The sequence below is a fragment of the Micropterus dolomieu genome, linkage group LG17, assembly GCF_021292245.1.
Source record: "Micropterus dolomieu isolate WLL.071019.BEF.003 ecotype Adirondacks linkage group LG17, ASM2129224v1, whole genome shotgun sequence".
NCBI classification, from domain to species: domain Eukaryota; kingdom Metazoa; phylum Chordata; class Actinopteri; order Centrarchiformes; family Centrarchidae; genus Micropterus; species Micropterus dolomieu.
Window position 1 is genome coordinate 26147879 of NC_060166.1, and position 20606 is coordinate 26168484.

Here is a 20606-nt window from a genome sequence, read left to right on the forward strand (position 1 = left end):
TCTGAATGGGTCAGTGAACAGGCACTCTCATGGGGTCGATAACTACTTTGACAGACTGCCATGTAAAGGGACAGAGGAGTTAAATGATGTTTACTCTCCTTATTCTGATGTGACACAGCTAAGAGTGTCCTATAATGTCTACAAGGCAGTGTATCTTGTGGCCCATGCCTTGCAAGATATGAGTAACTGCACAGTCGGACTGGGGCCTTTCCTGAATGGCACCTGTGCAGACCCAAAGAATTTTAAACCTTGGCAGGTGAGAGTAACTGCAGGTTAAATATTTTCATTTTAAGTAAAAATAGAAAAAAAGAAATGCACCATAGTTTGTGTTCAAATAACCCGTTTTCCTTTCTCTCTCAGCTAATCTACTACATGAAGCGTGCAAATTTTTCTGCGCTGGGGGAGAAAGTCAACTTTGATCAAAACGGTGACCCCAATGCTTATTATGATCTCATGAACTGGCAAAGGATGCCTGACGGCTCATTACATTTGGTAAAAGTAGGTTTCTACGACGCCTCCTCACCTTCTGGACGCACCCTGGTCATAAATGGCTCAGTGATTCAGTGGCCTGTTGGGAAGCAGGTGTGTTCCCTACAAATGGGCCTGAGACCATGTTCACCTCTTAGATTGTTAAGCTAATCTGTTTTTTTTTGTGTGCAATATGCTTTATTGATAAACAATCAGAAAAAAATGTCCCCAAATGAACATTGCAAATATAAACCCCATTATCTAACCTAAAATTTTAAGTATAATTACCAAGTTAATAGAGGTATGTCTGAATGGGTAGTTGGTCATAAAGAGTGAAAGTGGCCTTTTACAAATGTAATTTATGAATGTAATCATGCAAATGTTTTAATAATGTTTTGCATTGTAGCACAGCTCTAAAGGTTATGACAACAAAAGTCATATTCCAGTTCAAACAATGCAGTAATTACATTTACAAGAAAAAAAATAAACACTTGGCTGATAATTATTACAGGATTGTTACACTTTTACCCCCTCATTATCCTGTAGATAAGACATGCTAACAATGGGTAGTTCACGGAATTGTTTTCAGTTTTATTTGTAACACAACTTTTATAGATCACACTGAATTTGGTTTGCATACTTTTACCTTTTAGTCTCTATCTATAATACAGGCTGTGGAGGCCAGTATTGCATAACAAAGCAGAAAACAGAAAAATTACAAAAGCTGGTGAATATTGATTGAAGTCATTTTGAGTGGCTGAACTTTGCTTCTCAGGCTTCCCGGTCTGTATGCAGTGACAGCTGTCCACCAGGTTCCCGCATCACCAGGAGAAAGGGGGAACCCATCTGCTGTTTCAACTGTGTTTTAACAAGTTAGTAATAAGACTGGTGTGTTGTGTTCTGTCTTTTATGACCCTTTATCCTGTATTATCCTAATATTAATTGACCTGCCTTTCTAGTAGCCCTAACTATTGCCAAGAAAACTATTTTACTTAATTGAAAGAATAAAAACCAACTCATCATTCCACAATGGTTGAATCTTTTAACATAACATCTAACATTGGAATAAAGCTCAGCCATTCAAAGAAATCAATCTCAGCAATTCCATGAAACATATTCAAAACTTCTTACATCCTGCCTCTGACTTAGTGCCACAGCAAATTTCAACAAACAACACCTATGTACATTCCCACACTTCTGTATCTTCCGTTTAATTTCTCTCATTGGTAGCAATAATCCTCTGTGCCTCTGCACTTCTGTTATTATTATTATTATCAATGTCAATCAGTTTCTTGAAAATTTCACTCTTCTTTATCCATTTTTGATTTAGTTTGTTTATCTCAATCATCCATTACATTGACTTGTTTCTACTAATGGTCCCACGAGTATCATTAACGACTCAAGTTTTATTATGCCCAAACTAACTCTATAAAGTTGCTTCCCTTCTACCATATATATCAGGGGTCACTAATAGTCGGACCGCGGTCCGGATCCGGACCCAGCCTCTGTCCTCTCCGGACCGACGACCTACAGCAGATTTATTATTTAGACTTACTACCTCGTGACGGAGCATTTCTATTTTCACCCGCGCAGCTTTTCAAGTATTTACTCTACTGGTTTAGTGGACCAGGAAACTCACAGACCAATCGCATCTGCTCCAATCGTTTCATGTGATGCTGCTCAGCCAATCAAATCTGTGCATTCCGATGCTTGTGAGACCAGTGACGTTTCGGAAACACACACGAATTGAGGAGACGAAAGGGAAAAGGGATTTCACATGGCTTTTAATCAAGAATGTACAGATTCTTACATGTACATTCCTCCCACGGGCAGTTCAACACCAGAATATCTCATAGAACTCCAATGCTAGCTGGCAGGACAGACTAGAGCTCACGTTTCTCACTGAACAAGAGAAAGTAGGAGTGGTAGCTCTGTAAGAGGGAATGAAAGAGAAGAGGAGGCATTACAGCTGTTCATTTGTTAAGATGTGTTGAACTTCAAGCTACACTTTTTTTTTCATTTTTTCTAAAAAAAAGGCACTTACTTAAATTTTGAATTTATTATTAGAGTACTTATTTATTATCCCTCCAGTTTGATGTGAAAACTGACTGAAATATTATTTGATTTGACAGTCTGTTGTTGACTCAAAACATATGGTGATACAACTATGTCTATGAAGATTCTCAGTCATCCAGGTCATAGTTATCCAACGAAGGTTAAAATCAAGTATCTTCAGTATCTTCAGTATCAGTATCTTCAACCAAGTCCAGTGGCCCTTGATTTTAACCTTCGTTGGATGATACAACTATACATTATGGTACTGAATGATAACGCAAGTTAGTCGTTTTGATGTTCCGGACCTTTGCTTCGGGAAATTTTCTCTAACTGGACCTCTTTGAATTCTAATTGAATACCCCTGATATATATATTTCTTTCTCTCACCCACAAGTAAAGATAACGTGTTTCCTACACCCTAAGCTTTTCAGTCTTCATTTCCCATATCTTTCTTATTACGTCACCACCTCCTTCCTTGGTAACCTCTAATAGATTTAGGTTTGCTTTTTTGTTTTATTTCCTTATAATTTCCTTCTTGCCCATTTTATTTGATTTTATTTAATGTATTATTGTAATTAAAAAAGAAAGTCATTGGTTGGTGATAAGTTTAATAAAGTATCTGGAAAAATAGAAAAAAAAACTGACCTGCTTGTCTAAATGTGGGTTCTCTAATTAAATAAGCTCTTTTCTCTCCCCATCTCCAGATTCTTTAGAGTGCTCACGCTGCTCAGAGGACACATGGCCCAATAAAGCCAGAAGTCTCTGCATCCCAAAGATTATTGAGTTCCTGTCATACCATGACTTAATGGGTATTTTGCTGTGTGTTGTATGTATCTTCGGAGCTTGTATCTCCCTCTCATTCCTCATTATATTCTTCACATACAAAGACACACCATTAGTTCGGGCCAACAACATGGAATTAAGCTTCCTTCTCTTAGTGTTTCTTGCTGTCTGTTTCCTTGTGGGCCTGTTGTTCATTGGTGAGCCTTCAGACTGGCTTTGCCGTATCAGGTACCCAGCATTTGGGATTAGTTTTGCCCTCTGCATTTCATGCCTCCTGGCCAAGACAGTAGTGGTCCTAATGGCTTTTAGGTCCACACTGCCAGGAAGTAATGTCATGAAGTGGTTTGGACCCAACCAGCAGAGAGCCAGTGTGCTTTTAGGAACAGCTGTCCAGGTAAGAACACTGTCTATAAGTTAGCTCTATAAATATTTTTTGAGCTGTGTCGATTAAAAATTAACATGATGTTTATCCATACGCTTAGGTAATAATCTGTCTAATCTGGCTGCTCACCAGTCCACCTCATGCCAACAACAACAGAGATTACCACAAGTGCTACCATCATCATTGAGTGTGTTACTGGTTCAGAGGTTGGCTTCTGGTGTGTTCTTGGATACATCAGCATCTTGGCCTGCATGTGCTTCCTAATGGCTTTTTTTGCCCGGAAGCTACCTGATAATTTTAACGAGGCAAAGTTCATCACCTTCAGCATGCTGACATTCTTTGCAGTGTGGATTACCTTTATCCCAGTTTATGTGAGCACAGCTGGGAAATACACAGTGGCTGTCCATATTTTTGCAATTTTAGCCTCAGCTTTTGGTCTCCTTTTTTGCATTTTTGCTCCAAAGTGCTATATGATAATTCTGAAACCGGAAAAAAACAGCAAGAAAAACATGAGGCAAAGATGAAAATGGAAATACATTACATGTGTTGATAAAGATGAATGTATTAGAAAATGATTATTGAAATATTGTTGCCCCAATGCTAGCTAATCATTTTTCTCACGTTAAAATGTTTCCCTTATGATGCTACAATTTACAGTAAGTTACAACTAAATAATTAAACATATACACATATAATTTATAAAATGCAATTTGTATATAACATTTTAAATATCAGTATACAAAAAACTTTATTACATAGAACATTAAATAAAGCATCTTACCAATGGTTAAAAGTTATATTTTATGTATTATTCAATGTTTAGTGTGAGTGAGAGAGTAGAGTGTATTATTAACAGTAAATGATAATAGTAAAATACTAAACATCCCAGGAGAGAGATGGGAAGAGTTTTTATTTTTGAGTATGATGAATGCAATTTGCATTTCTACACAATATAGTAATACAGTGTTTCTTTTGTTTGATCACGCAAATGTTAAGGATGAAGGAGAGAAAACAGCTTCAAAAACATTACTTTTACATAAATTGTGCCGCCAAATATAATCAATTCATATTCTTCTCTCACAAGGTACAACTTATGTACAGCACTTAAACGCACACAGTGAAAATTATTGCTCATCAAATAGGAACAAAAATTACAGTGATTCAATAAATATCATATTTTCATCCACCCATCCATCGTCAACCTTGCGTACAGGGTTGCGGGGGGCTGGAGCCAATCCCAGCTGGCATCGGGCGAAAGGCGGGTTACACTCTGGACAGGTTGCCAGAAATATCATATTTTATCATTTATAATTGTATTTCTGTGCACAGTTTTTCCCATGACATGTTTCTTTGTATTTTTCTCTGGCTTGATCAATATTATATAACATTTAGGTGCAAAAATGCTAATGAATAAGCCAAATACTGAAGACAAAATTGCAAAAATTTCCACAGCTACAGTGAACTTTCCAGGAGAGCTTACATATGCTGGAATGAAGGTGATCCATACAGCACAGAAAATCAGCATGCTAAAAGTGATAAATTTGGCTTCATTAAAGTTATCAGGCAACTTTCTTGCTTGAAATGCCAGGACCAAACATATTATTGCAAGGAACCCTATGTACCCCAGCACTGCATAGAAAGCAGCCTCAGAGCCTGTGTTACATTCTAAAACAATCTTTTTATTGCTGTATTTGAAAACCATGTCTGGGAAAGGTGGCTTTAACTTGAGCCACAGCACACATATCACTATCTGAATCAAAGTGCAGGAGCAAACTATGATCCTTTGCTGAGAAGGGCCAAATTTTCCTGCAAATTTGCTGCCAGGAAATGTAGCTTTGAAAGCTGTAACAACAACAATAGTTTTTCCCAAGACACATGAAATACAAAGTGCAAATGTCACACCAAAAGCTGTGTGGCGTAGCATGCATGTCCAGACTGTGGGCCTGCCGATGAATGTGAGGGGACAGAGAAAACACAAAACAAGAGAAATCAACAGGAAACAGCTCAGCTCAGAGTTGCTGGCCTTTATTACAGGAGTTTCTCTGTAGCAGATAAAGACCATCATTGTGGCCAGGGATAGGGAGACCCCTAGCAGGGATACAACTGTGATAGCTATTCCCATTGGCTCATGATATGACAGGAACTCAATTGTTTTAGGGATGCACTCATCTTTCCTCTCATTGGACCAGTATTCCTGTGGACAGGGTGCACAGTCAGTTGCACCTGTGAAACATGGACAAAAAGAATCAATTAAAGCAAAAGAAAATTCAATATGTTGTAGTAACTGACAATAATATTTTAGAAATATATGCAAAGACTCGATAAATGCTATTATATTGGATCGTGATCATGTTTGTTTACTATTACATACATGCTATTGATACCTGTCAAGTTGGCTATAGTTCCTTCAGCACATGGGATGCAGTCAAAACAGCAGGTGGGTTTTCCTTTTATTTGAGCTTTCCTGGTTCCTACTGGACAAATATTAGAGCATACCGATGTTGGAACCTTAGAAGAAAAAGGTTAAACAATGTTATAACAGTGCAGCCATATTCAGTAGATTTTATGTTCCAACAGGACACATGATTCAAAGTCTATAAGGTTAATGCATGATAAAAGGTCCTCATGATTACCATTTTCCCTGTCCTCCACACAATGTCTCCCTCCTGAATGCTGAGCTTATAATCACTGTTAGCAGCAGAGGCAAAATGACCCAGTGTGACATGTTGCACCTGCCCATCTATGAGCTGCCAGTTAATAATATCAAAGGATGCAGGAGGGTCACCATTGACATCAAAAAACACATCATCCCCAAACTGATTCCTAAAATTCACTCTTTGTAGGTAATCACTGACCTGTGAAAACAAACAGATTAACAAAATAATTTATATACACATATGGTTATATATATAATATATTTGTAGACAGTTGGGGATATTGCAGATTTTACTTGCACTATTTCTCACCTCTATGAGCTGAATATCTGATATATTCAAACATGGCCTCACTGTTTTTTTTTTACAACTGGCTGACAGAATAGCAGCTGATGTAGGGCATTGGCAATGGCATAAACACCTTTGTAGACATTATAGGACACTCTGAGCTGTGTGACATTGAAGAACACATCCTGGGAATTCCTTAATGTCTCATTGCCTGTGCATATTTCATTTGTTGCCTCAGTACCCGTGTGTTCCCCAGGTAAAACAGGTATACAGCCCACCATAATCTCCCAGAAATCCCTCACAAAGGCTGCTCTTGGATCAGTGTAAGGGCTAATGCCCATAAGAAATGCTTTTAGATTTGGAATAGCCATCTTCTGCACAACAAATCCTAGGGCTCCACCAAACGCTTGGTAGATTTCAGGTGTGGAGGGTCGAGTTGCTGTTATCCAGGCCTCACTGGCAATCCACTGAATTCCTGTAATGTTCTGTTTCACAACCTCTTTCATCAAAGGGTAAAAGTCACCCTCTGGAGCAAAAGCCATAATGACTTTGACAGTTGACTGTTTGATCATTTCCACAACATCCAGAATTTTATCCATAGTGTATGTACGCAGAACTGTCCCAACAAATGCAATACAAACCCCAAGCTCTTTCACCTCGTCAGTAAAAGCCAGGATCCCATTGCGCCCGTAGTCATTGTCTGACTGTATGACCCCAATCCACTGCCAGCCGAAACGTTTGACCAGAGCTGCCAAAGCTTTTGCCTGGAAGTAGTCGCTGGGGATTGTCCGAAAAAATGTAGGATATTTAGTTCTATCACTCAGGCAGGCGCATGTTGAGAAGTAACTTACCTATAAAAAGAACACCAAAAGATGTCTAAAAACAAATGCTTATAAGCACACAATATAAGAGCATTTCACAATTCACCAATGAAATAAAAAATCTTATTTAATCTCTTACTACTGGCACTTGAAATGGTCCAAGCGTTCCAGCCACAGCTAAAGACTGAGATGATCCTGACTCTGCTATGAGGGCAGATATAGCTGGAGGACAAGGGGAAGTCAATTCAATCTCCTCTGGTCTACTAGCCAGTGTGAGTGCAGCACGTAAAGCATTTGTAGGAGATGTACAAGAGTTAAGGATCTTATAGCCAAGAGATATGTTTGGCAGGAGAGCAGAATCTTTGTTGATTTCCTCAATTTCAAATATCATCACTTGGGTCCACCGAAAAGCTCGCAGGTCAAATCTATAAAGGTTTTGGTGATAGAAATAGGTGATAAGATTTTAAAGCTACTGCTGTACATGTACATACAATTGCAAGTTTGTGAGACAAGAGTAGAGAAGCATGTAAGAAGTATTGAAAAGTCAAATATACTAAAACTTACCCTGCACATTTTGCTCCAGGCGGCTTGCTTTTGTACAAAGAAGTGCTACTTATCTCTTTGTTGAAAACTGGGAAAATCCCCCCGATCATTATGTCTCCCTGCTTAAACAAACTTGCCATGTCAAACCTACCAAATAGCTCACAGCCAGAAACTGTGCTCAGGTAGAGAACAAACAGAGATAAGATAATAGATCCATGCAGATCATACATGTTTGCTAGGCATTTTTTTAAAAGAGATGAGGACACAGCTCTTATAACAACTGTGTCAGGTTGATTTATTTCCCAAAGGGCACAGCAATCTTAGATGGGTACGATTAGTCCAACAGGGAAAGGTTGATCACCATATCTAGGACACACACATCACTTACACAAACACTAGTCAAATGCCAGCTATCTGCTGGGCAGGGTTACATTCCTAAAATCCTTTGGTAATATGCATTGATCTTCATAATGAAGAAATTGTTGTTTGAAAATTTGGATACTTTTACATTTTTGTAAGCTGTTAAATTAGAGCTGGAGTATGGGACTTTTACGTATAAATAAATGGTTACATTTAAGCACTTGCCAAGCAAGTTCACAAAATGCTGATAAAGCCTATCACTGATGGTGTCTGGGGCAACATTTGGTTTGCTAGTTTAAACAGAGATGACACAACTCTCTTTCTATACATAGCTCTGGAGCAACTGTTGCAACGGAGTATTCTAAAACAAATTGGAGTATGGCAGGACTTATTGTAGTAAAACCTTAGAAGTGTCCAGGGAAAGTTTGTGATGTTTCAGATAAAAAAGAAACTTTGGGTTTAGAGGAAGGATTACGATCCAAAGCAATCAAAGGTGACACGGATAACCATTTGTGTAGGTTTTCCTTGTTGTGGACCGCTGAGATAAGAGAGGGGACTGAGGAAAGACATGGATGTCATGTTGCTGCTCTTGGACAGGTTGGTATTTGTAAAATATTTGGAGTAGGATATGTAGCTATTACATTTACCTGAATATTGGATTATTGTCTTGGAACTGCCCAATGTCAGTGGCTCCAGCCCCCCTCCCCGTGACCCTGTACACAAGAGAAGCGGTTTATGCTGGATGGATGGATGTCTTGGAACTGTGGAAATTGATATGCATTTTTGTAGCATTAGGCATGGGGCTAGCTCAACTGTCAGCATACAACATAAGCACTTTTGGTAGCACTTTATAATAACTACACACTATTAAGCATTAGTTAAGCATTAGTAAATAAGGAATTCATCATTGGGTGTGAATGCTGCAAGCATTTGCATCCTTTGTTGTTGCTAAACTTTATTATTATTCTTCTGTCACGTTTTTTCGTGCGCTAACTAGTCCTACAGCTTTTGACGTAGAAACTCCATTCAAACTCCAAGTTGTCCGGCTCAATGAGGAATGGGGTGCTATTACTTTTGTCACTGATACCTTGAATACTTTTCAAATTATTCAAGGTTTTCCAGGAAAATTCTCCCATCGTAAGTGAATGGAGAGACTGTCAAAATCCTCCTCATACCTACTCCACTTTGAAAGCTCATCAGTTCAGCATACTTTCAGTTACAGACTTGATTTAAACTGTAAATTGGTCACAAAAAGTTAATCTATTAATGATGTATTCAGCTTTTTGATGTTTTATGGTTTGTTGACGGTCGCTGAAGTTTTATGCTTTTTTTGAGCTCTTTTCTGAGTTTATAAAGGGTGTGTATTGTGTGAGTTGGAGTGGGTGAAATCATCACTACAGTGTAGCAGGCTCGGAAAATCTTCTTAGATTTTTCTCTTTAACTCGTTGGCTTGACCACAATTTTAACTCTTCGTGCATAATTTTACACCAGAAACGTAGTAAATTTTGTTGTGGTTCCTCACATGGGCTTTTTAAATCCCTCAGAGTTATAGATTTGTCTCTGTGTCCTTCCAAAGGACAAGAGTGACAGAAAATTGTTAATTCATTGGCTGCCATTGTAAGTTCTCCTCAAATTTTCTTGACCAGAGCAGAACGTACCAGTTTTTTAACTCGCCAAAGTGGTCACTTTTTTCAACTTTATCCAAACAAAAAATAGATCATATTGTTCACAAATGCCTTCTGCTGCTCCCGGTCAAGTCATTTCGTCGATACAACCTATACTTTAGTCTCTGAGGAGGTTTGTTTGAGTCAAAGTCTCAGAGAGAGTTTCCTATCTGTCTATATAGGATAGCTGGTTGCCCAGGTGATCAGAGATCAAAGGGAGACACACAAGCAGACACATTCTCTCTCTCTCTCACGCACACACACATACACACACACACACACACACACACACACATACTTGGTCCTGTGTTCCGATTGGTGGACAGACGTTAAGCTATTTCTTGAATGATGTTAAGTGGACTGCATCCAGAGTACTGCATCTGCTACTACATACACTACTACTCTACTAATTACTACTACTACTACCTGGTACTACAACTAACACACACAGAAAGACACAAACAGACACACACACACACACACTGTTCTCTTCATTGGAAACAGTTGGGTCTCTGTGTCTCACAGTGTCACAGTCTTATAGTCCACCTGTGTCTCTGTCTCACAGTCCATCTCACAGTCTTATAGTCCACCTGTCTCTCTGTCTTGCAGTCCGTCTCAGTCTTTTAGTCCACCTGTCTCTCTGTCTTGCAGTCCGTCTCAGTCTTTTAGTCCACCTTTCTCTCTGTCTCACAGTCCATCTCAGTCTCATTGTCCACCTGTCTCTCTGTCACACAGTACACATGTAAACATAACAGTGCGTGCACACACACACACACACACACACACTAAAGGAGAGTTATTAGGCTTCTTATATTTTCTGTCTTGTGTAACTCAATTACAACTGGCAACTCCTATGCTTATTCTGCCTGTACTGGGGGGGGGGCTTTAAGAGACAGAAGCATCTACTGAAATGAGAGCTCGCATGAAGTTTAGAAATTCAGTTTAGCATTACCCTCCAACAGCCAGCATTCACAACACAATTTCTCCAGAAATTGCACTGTCTAGTTTATCAAGCATTGTTCATACATTAATACACATTAGTAAGTCATTCATAAACACAGTTATAAATGTTTTATTCTTTATTGTCTACACACTATGAAGCAGTTGTTAAGTATTAGTATATTTTTAATTCATCATTTAAAAAACATTGTTCTTACGTTAATACACATTAGTAAGTCATTTATAAACATAGTTATACATGTTGTATTCTTTATTAATAAGCTCATCTATAATGTGCTTAATAATTGTATTTTCATACTTTATACATGATCGGTTCACTATTTATAAATGTAGTATTATTTTAATGAAAAACCATTTATATATGAGTTGTTAATGGTTCATAAGATCATTTGGGAAAAAAAATAGGACATAGGTTAACTGCCTGTTTTTTGATACTTTCCCGAGAAAGAATATAAACAATCTCAGCAACTCGTAAATCTACCAGTGGCAAAGCCCAAAGGATGCTAATAAGACTACCAGAAAGATGTCCCATCTAACGTTATTGGGTAAAAGCCTCACCATTACAGGTCAGTACCGTTTTTCTGAGACAGATCATCTATCAATACCAGCTCATCAATGATGTGCTTAATGATTGTATTTGATAAAAAGTGTTATTCCAATGACTGCGACAGCTGGGATTGGCTCCAGACCGCACAGAGGAAGAACAGAGCGAAGCGGGCAAAGACCAAAGACGCAGTTGGAAAAACGAGATCATACGGGTGCCCAGAAGCAAACTCCGGTGAGTAAAATTTGTAACCTTTTGGAAAGAGCTAAAAGTGCAGCGTGATGCAGCTTAAATGGGTGGGTTAAAACCATATTACTGTAAGTTAAAAGCAGTCGGAGGATGTTGTGAACACGATGTCGTGAACTGTTCAACAGTATTTTGTTGTGTCGTGGTTTCAAACTAATCTCTGGAGGTACTTTTGAATGTGTAAGCACATGTAGTACCTTCAGAGGTATTTTTATTTACAGTCTATTATTTACAGTCAGACTCTGTTCAGTATTTTTTGGTTGTAATTTAATGTAATGTAATGTTAATAGATGGAGAAATTTAATTAATTTATAGTAGTGATGTCTTGTTTAAATGCTACCTGGTAAAGTTATAAATCTTTGGTAACGTTACAACAATGTAAAACTTAAGAAGATTCCCTAGACAACAGGGTGATGATATTGAGTTGACAAACGGGATGAGATCTTATTTGAAGAACATTGACTGTGATGATTTATCTGATTTATTCTGCACTATACTTGCAGACTGATTTTTGAGACCCTGGATTGTAGCTTAGAAGTCAACTCTTCGCTGGATGCAGATGGCAGTGAGTCCCAGAGAAGATGCACCCTGTATGATGAGATCAGACCGCGGTGTGGCCAGCTGCTTCAGATCCCATTCAACAGGACTGACACATCAGATTACAGGATACTGGCAGATAAGAAAGATCCCCCACACGTTCATTATCCTGCCCAGGTAGAGATACAAATAACTGAAAGACACTGGACACTTTTTAAAATTTTATTTTTTATGAAATAGCTTTTCTTATTCTGGGGTTTGTTTCAAACATGGTTGGTGCACTATGAGAGTGTTAAAGGCTCTGTAATAAACCTGCCCACTGTTCTTTAATCACACATAGTGTATTTCTTACCCCAGCACTACTTCTCAGAACGTAGGTTGGTAAGTTAGCTTAAGTGCTACGCTAGTGTTAAATATTCTAGACCTGTCTTTATCATTCAAAAACTACACTACAGGGCTTTCCCCAGTACATTGAACTATGATGCTAAGGGACTCCCAAGTGTGTTATAAAGTGACAACAAAGGGTCTTGACCATTGGTCCATATGTGAAGACTTGGGAGTGAGAACGGGTTGGGTTGTAGATGGTTCATTTTATATCAGCAGTTGTACAGTTTATGCAGCAATAGTCTCTCGTGTTGTTGTGTTTTTTTTGTGAATGAATGGGTGAAAGGCATTATGTAATAAATAATATGTTCTGTATCCCTTTGTGTTGTGTTCGTTTCCTTTTTCTGTTCAGAAGAAAACTGATTCTTGAGTGTTACAATATCATTTGTAAATGCTTTGTAAGGCATAGATAGTCCACACTTCAGATGAGCTCACACAAAGTACTTACTAACAACTGGTAAATGCTTTGTAACTACCTGAATGAATCATGAAATACTTTATTAACAAATGTTTAGAGAATATCTATTGCCTTTAAATTTCATTTGTAAATTGTTAATGAGACATAGACAGTCCTCACTTTAGATGAGCTCACGCAAAATACTTTACTAACCATTAGTAACTACCAGAATTAATCATGAATTGCAGTATTATTAAGTGTCATAAAACATCTATGAACACGCACTATTAGACCATTTCTAAATAACTACATGTCATGTCAAGTTAGCGGTTGATCAGACCACTGGGGGGGAGTAAGATTGGTGTCTTTCAACGGACCATCCAAGCAACCCTTTGCTGGTCCCATCACAGCAGATCTCTGGAAGTGCAGATCTTGGAGTTTTGATGAGGAGTTCAGAGAAACGGTACCAGGCCTGTCACGGTGAGGCTTTTACCCTGTAAAGTTAGCTAGGGCATCTTTCGGGTAGTCTCAGTAGCATATAGGTAGGTAATATTATACCCGTTACAATCTCAGTGATGCGCGTTACGACACATTTTAACCCGAAATTAAGTGGTGTTTTGGTTTTTTAATAAGAAGAAAGAAACATTTCGGCACTAGAAAAACAAATCCATGAGTAAAAGAGTAACGTTATTTCCTCTTGCAGGAATCCGATGGTCAAGATTGTAGGCAGGTTTCAAACTACGGGGAAGCTCGGCTCCTCTTAACAAGAAGGTAGCTCCCCTGATGGATCATGTGTAAATAGATATTTATAGGCTATGTGTTTGTGTTATCCTGTCAGTGTGTTGGGAGATTCAAATAATGATGTTATGCTGCTGTACCTCATGCGTAAATGCTCACAGTGTCTTTCTTAATAGGGAGACGGTTCATCCTCTTTCACCCATCCCCACCTTCACCAATAATCAGAAGGTAAATTTTTTTGACAAAGACCCACCCGGTTCTCAGACATAAATCTGCACATCACCAGAACCCACCTATGCAACACATGTTACTATCAGAATAATGCGCCCAAAATAGCAGTGAAAGTAACTCAAAAGTAATGCAAAAGTAGTGTAAAGCATTACAATTCAGAGATTGTAATATTGTAATGTAACTAATTAATCTCAAATGACAGTAACTAGCAATCTATAATCTATTACATTTTGGAAGTAACTTGCCCAACACTGGTTATTACTGACTTGTCCAACAGCAAGAAGGCCAGCCTGGCATCTGTCCTGCATCCTTTCAGCTCTTTAGTTCAGGGTAACAAGTAAATGCCAGTCTCTTGCTTGTTCAAATGTAAAATGAATCATTCTATAATCCTTTTTAACTTAGAGGCATTTAAGTGCTACTTTATCTATGTAGTCCTATTTCCGTATTCACCCACACTATGCTTACTCTAAAGTTTTACATTACTATGCCATAATAAGATATTATTATAGATAACACACAGGAGACATTTCCATTAAAAAAACTTTAATATAGTTATAAAGAGCTCTGTAACAAGTGTTCCTTACAGGCATAAACTGGGTTGTAAAGCTACATGCTGAGGGTGGGAATGAAGGAAAAAAATATATCTAAATGTTTTATTATTTTATATTATACCTTCAAATTAAGATACAATATGGCATATTTAATAATATTTTTAAATTAACCTGTTGATCTTAATAACCAGTACATACTTTGTTGATACTCTTGAATTCTGTAGACAGGTTACCAGTTGCACATTTAAGAGGACACTCAAAAAACTGAGTTTAGTCAGGGTGGATCCTAGCAAAGTGGTAAGTGAGGTAAACACACTGTACAAAGTAGCCAGTAGCTCTATCTGCCTTAATGCAGCACATGATCTTAGCGTTAATCCCACTCTACCTTCAACAAGTATGTCTTCAAACCAGTGTTTTACATTCTTCAAATATATTCTACATTCAAGAGGAGGGCTAAAAGTCAGCCAGATAAACAACACAGTAACAGGCAGAGCCCTATATTGCTGCTGTGTGGTACAAAACAGATTCATGACAGTATAAACAGCCCTGAAGAATATTAACATATGGACAGTTCTACCCAGAGAAAGAGAGAGGCAGACATCAAAAGACATCCCTACAGGTATCCGGGACCACTCGGAAGGCTGATGGATGGTAACTGATGGTGACAAACAATGCAATGTCACGGTGAAAAGCATCCCCATTGTGGAGTTACTCCCATGAGCAGGACTGACTCTGTTTGGTGGTATTTTTATTCTTGTCATGTAGATTCCAAGCAGTAACGCCGTTGCCAGAAAAAATCTTGCGACCCATCTGCTGGTGTATGTAGGCCGCACAGTCTCCACCCTGTCTGTGTAAACAATAAATTTAATTCCATATGAGGAAAAAAGAAAAAAAATATATATTATTATGTAACTTTTGAAGGAATTTAAAGCATGCTTTTACTGAAATAACTTACATTTTTGTTTTGTTTTTTTTAACCCTCCTGTTGCTTAAGTTTCATGTTAATTAATTATATGTTCCTGGTCCAAAATGGCCACCTCATTATAGCTGATTAGAAATCCACAATAAAACATATATTATCACTTAATGTTGTGTTTCACATTTTTATCAACTTAAGATCTTGTCAATGAGTATTAGCTATTTATGGCCAAGAGGCCTCATTGACCTTAGCTTATACAAGGAGTTTTTGAGAAAAAAAGCACAATTTAAAATGTAATTCTGACTATAACAAATACTAATAGATGAAACAGAGTTTGCAATTTATTACAAACTACTTTGTGTCAAAGTTTACCAAGGACCATTTTTTTGGAAACATTTAAAAGTTTTAAATAGGGGCACAAAATAACATCTGTCGTCTCCCGGTCAAAACTAAAATAAGTAAAGAAATGCCATGGAAGCAACAGGTGTGGTGTCAGTACAAGTAGTCCTCTAAACACAGGTGGTTAATATTACCTGCTTGTGTTAGAAATGCTTCTTTGGGACAGCATAGTGCATAGGACTTTGATGGCATCTGTTGACAAGATATGAAAATTAGTTAAACATCACACATTCATGCAAATATGGTTGGGCAATATGTTTATAGTATATCCAACAAAGGTTAACGTCAAGGGCAACTGGACTTGGTTGAAGATACTGGAAGATGTTTCGTCCCTCGAAACGTCTTCCAGTATCTTCAACCAAGTCCTTGACTTTAACCTTCGTTGGATAACTATGACCTGGATGACTGAGAATCTTCATAGACATCTCGTTTATAGTATACTGATGAATATATTGAAAATGATTTACATTTAAATACTGTTCTTCCATATTATATACTACAATATTGCATAAACACATTCATGGCAAGGTCACATTCTTTTCATACGAATGCAGAAAACATTGGTCTGTGACAATAATATGTATAATGTATTACCGGATTTCACAGGCTTGATTACAACTAATAGATGGTATGGTTGACATACTTCTAGTTTTAAAGTTTATTATCTTTGTATTTGTTACAGCCACTCCATGAGCACTGGTTATACTGTAAAACACACTACTCTACAAGAGACTGAGGCAGGAAATAAGGCACTGCACAATATAGATACAACATAGGTATACAATATACATAATAGAAATATTGTAGGTATACATGCAAATTTTCACATAGCAGATCCTGACATAAGCTGTCTCTTTGGTGGACATCTGACTCACTTGGCTCTCAGACAGGATAAGAATAAGGAATTTTTGTAATGCACATTCTCTGTACAAATAGCCTTGCAGGACTTCCAGGTGGCATTCCCTGCAGATGCAGACACAATCGATGGTTTTCCGCTGGTCCACTAGATTAAGGACAATGATGTAGGGGCAGTGAGACACAGATCTCAGGAAGACAGATGAAGGACAGATACTTCTGTTATTCAGATGTGTGCTGTGATTATCAGTCTTTTTCTGCATGGTGGAAAGTTACAGACAAACACACAAGATTGTCAATACATTTCATAATATACTGGCATGAGCAGAAATACTTTTTCCACCCAAGAATGGTAATAACGGTTGAGTGCACTGTTCTAAATTAAATTTCATTTCAAATGCATTTTGAGGAATATGATTCAAGTTTACAGCTAACTCTGGTGCTCACCTCTATTGTAAGTAGAAGAAAGCTTATCTTAGACAGGAAATTTACCAATAACTGCTGAAATTCACACTTGCAGACATGCCTGTTTTCTTTATCTCCAGTGACAGTCTCCTTCACTCTTTGCAACAGGTTCATGTAGCCATTAAAGAGCATGCAGTTCAAAGTCACACCAGGAATTAGGATACAATCTTTTTTGATCCTGCCAAGTGTAAAAATCTTTTCCAAGGCAATACTCAGTTCAGAAGATCTAAACAGGTGACAAAAAAAGTCAGACATCAGTTCATCATCATTATTTAGCAAACCATCACATTCATAACCCTTAACCGCAGTCACACATTGCTTTAATCTCCCAACTGCTAAATAACTGCTGTCAGAAATAAGCTAAACTGGCATTTAAAAATGAAAACATTGTCAAAACGTGCAATGTCAAAAGCATAGTAACCCAACTGTGAGACTGTCATTTTGTATATAATTACAGCAAAAAGACTTCAAATTGTAATTGACTCATAAAAGCTCCTCTAGAGACTGTTTAATTGGGTTTCTGAGAGGTCTCTCAATATGGTGTTTAGTCCCCATAATTCAGGCTTATTCCCTGCTGAGGAAATCATTGATTTACAAGCTAATTGCTGAGGAATCTGTGGGAAACCACCCTGGGGTATCCAGGTCCTTGACAAAACAAACAAACAAACAAACAAGTTAATGAGCAAGATGCAAGTAGATGAAATGGAGAAAACATAAAACACTGTAATTTACCAAGAATTTACTCACCTTTCACATGTCAGTGTCAGTTTTGTTTTGTCACAAATAATAGCATTTTTAGATGGTGCACTTGAGCTGAAGCACTTTGTCTCTTCATCAAGCCCATGCTGAAAGGGCTCAGTACACTGGTCCAACCTGAGCCATGTGGGTGACACCATCCAAGTGAACAGTGTGAGGAAGACAAATGTGACTGTTTTCATCTCAGAGCCTAGCCTTTGACACAGTCAGGATTCTTGGGAGGATGTCTTTTGTAGCTTTCTCTCTACTACCCAGGTGAATGAGGCAATTTAGTGGACCATCCTCCGAGGTACATGCAAATGTTTTGCATGTAGCAACTTGGACCATAAGACCTGAAGGATGTCAAGCATGAAGAATAAATCTGAAAAGAATACACATGGGCCCCGTTTTCCAATAACGATCAATCTTGTAGGTAAAGAGTGTTCACTGAGACTGATTACTGAGACTTGGTTAAGGCCCCCAAGTTTTTCAGCTGATTCTGTAAACCAGCACTAAATAGTGAATGCATGTGTATGATTGTTAAGTGTGCATAAACATTGCATACAGTTTAAAGAAATTAAGTTAATTGGTTAAATACATGTATGAAAAGGACAATTGGAGGATTGTTTGTTTGTTTGTTGAGAAATTATTTCTACAAGAAGAAGGAGTGGCTCAAACTGTTGATTTTTTTCTGCTCATTCTGAGTTTTTCTGGGTATTAAAGGTTCAGTGTGTAAGTTTTAGTGGCATCTAGTGGTGAGGGTTGTGAATTGCAACTAGTGCTCCTCAGTTGCTCCCATTTCCCGAGTTGTGACTTCGTTTATCCGACTTTGGTGTGTGTTCATTTGTGGAATCATCATGGGCGCTGCTACAAAGATGTGTTGGATTAGCTTTCAGAGCATTTAAACAACAGGCAGACATCTTGTTTACTCTACATGGACAGCAAACTAACTGTTATAACCATATTACATATTACATGTTTACAAAATATGTACGTGTAATATGTGATTTTGCACAAATCAAATTTCTGTATACTTCTTCATGTCCCATGTACTTTTTATTTCTCTTTCAGCAATAAAGATTTAAGGAGGAAAAAAAGATTCTGATTATTCCAGGACCACATGAATGCACCATCTGTCACCGCTTAGCCTTTCCTTTTCAAGCATGGAGGAGAAGCTATGGTTTTCACTTTTCTCCTTACTTAGTACTAGTACTACCACAACTGCTAATAACGTTACTTCTTCTTCTTCGTACATATTCAACATAGTAAAAAAACGCTCCCTGTAGAGACTTTTGTCCGCCTAGAAACATGGCGGCGCAACATGGCGACTCCACAGTTGATTATGTAAGGTCTTTATGTACAACATAAAACATAGTTATGCATATTATATTGCATTTATGTCAATAGATCCCCCTAAATATTACACAGTGAGCCTTCAATATATAATTTTCTAACTGTGTGGCATCGAATTCCACAGGCTAGCTTGTTGCATGTTCTGTCCACACCTTGCAGCCCTCCACAATGCACTATTGGCCTTCTTCACAGATGACTTCATGATATGATACATAACAAAATTATTAATTAATATCATTAGTTACACCTGTGCTATGCTGATAATGACAAGTCAAAATGTTTGCTTGTTGTATCTCAAGCTTTTACTATGCAGACATCTACAAGGTTCAGTTTATGCTAGATGCTTGCATAGGGACATATTCGCCTATGTGCAGAGCTGTATAGTCCAAGCAACAATATATTTTGGCTTACACTTCTGCAAACTTGTTGAAATATGCATATGACAAAATTTACGCCATGAATAATTTCTGAGTCATGTTTTGTGACTTTTCAGATTCATGGAGGAAATTATGCAAATTACATTTGTAAAAATTGTCCAATCCTTAAAGACAATGCACATTTTTTAGTCACGTAATCCTATTTGAATATGAAACAAATGCTGATACAAAGTTGATAAAAATCCAGTAGCCTAAATCTTTCTCCAGCAAACTTTCCGGGCTTGAAATTATGTCAGCAGAAATTAGCCATTGTAAGTTAGTCAAAAAGATACAGAATGCATGGCCTGTTTAGAGTAAATCTGAACAACTTTTTATTTTCAAACCAAAAATTATGTGAAACGTTGATATAAAATATTTTGGAATTGATTTTTACTGGCATAGATAATCGTGGGTATTTTCCTGAAAATGTATTTAATTTATTATTTGAATTTAAATAATTTAATAAGGGGGTAACATTTAATAATCAGAGTTGGGTAATAACGAGTTATGTTTACTTTGTTACAGTTTTAATGCATCATACTTTTACTCTTACTTGAGCAGTTTTTAAAAGAAAAATTATAAATTTTACTCCGCTACATTAGAATACATTCATTGCGCTACGTCGCTACTTATTTATTTATTTATCGTAGTCACACATCTACATGACTCTGTTAGGACAGAATAATGGCTGAAGCTCCAGCACGATAGTATGGCTTCTAAATGGCTCTAGCAGCTAATATTTAGCCTGTTTCATCCCAGGGCATCCGATACTGACTCTTCCAGTAAATATGAAATTAGCATAGAAGATGTTATCAGTGCAATCGGCAATCGCAAAGCTTGTGTATTTGACACACAAGG

The 20606-nt window shown here is 37.7% G+C and overlaps 1 protein-coding gene and 1 pseudogene across 1 annotated transcript; one reads left to right on the plus strand and one right to left on the minus strand.

Moving 5' to 3' along the window:
- LOC123985825 overlaps positions 1 to 4212 on the plus strand; it is a 6066-nt pseudogene extending 1854 nt beyond the window's left edge.
- A 767-nt stretch (positions 4213 to 4979) lies between these two features.
- On the minus strand, positions 4980 to 8121 carry LOC123986126 (extracellular calcium-sensing receptor-like). Its single transcript, XM_046074220.1, has 6 exons — positions 8016 to 8121; positions 7594 to 7876; positions 6909 to 7481; positions 6421 to 6543; positions 6073 to 6196; positions 4980 to 5911 (listed from the first exon to the last, which is right to left on the minus strand). Exons 1-6 carry the CDS (start codon positions 8102 to 8104, stop codon positions 4980 to 4982), a joined length of 2124 nt encoding a protein of 707 aa, XP_045930176.1. The 5' UTR covers positions 8105 to 8121.
- Between the last annotated feature and the right edge of the window lie 12485 nt (positions 8122 to 20606).

What these genes read in the sequence shown, in the direction of transcription:
- LOC123986126 (XM_046074220.1), bottom strand. Translation starts at nt 8,104, where the DNA reads ATGATCGGGGGGATTTTCCCAGTTTTCAACAAAGAGATAAGTAGCACT. An exon ending in CCTGGAGCAAAATGTGCAGG is followed by an intron (nt 7,877 to 8,015) that starts GTAAGTTTTAGT and finishes AAACCTTTATAG; the next exon opens with ATTTGACCTGCGAGCTTTTC. An exon ending in TTGGACCATTTCAAGTGCCA is followed by an intron (nt 7,482 to 7,593) that starts GTAGTAAGAGAT and finishes TTCTTTTTATAG; the next exon opens with GTAAGTTACTTCTCAACATG.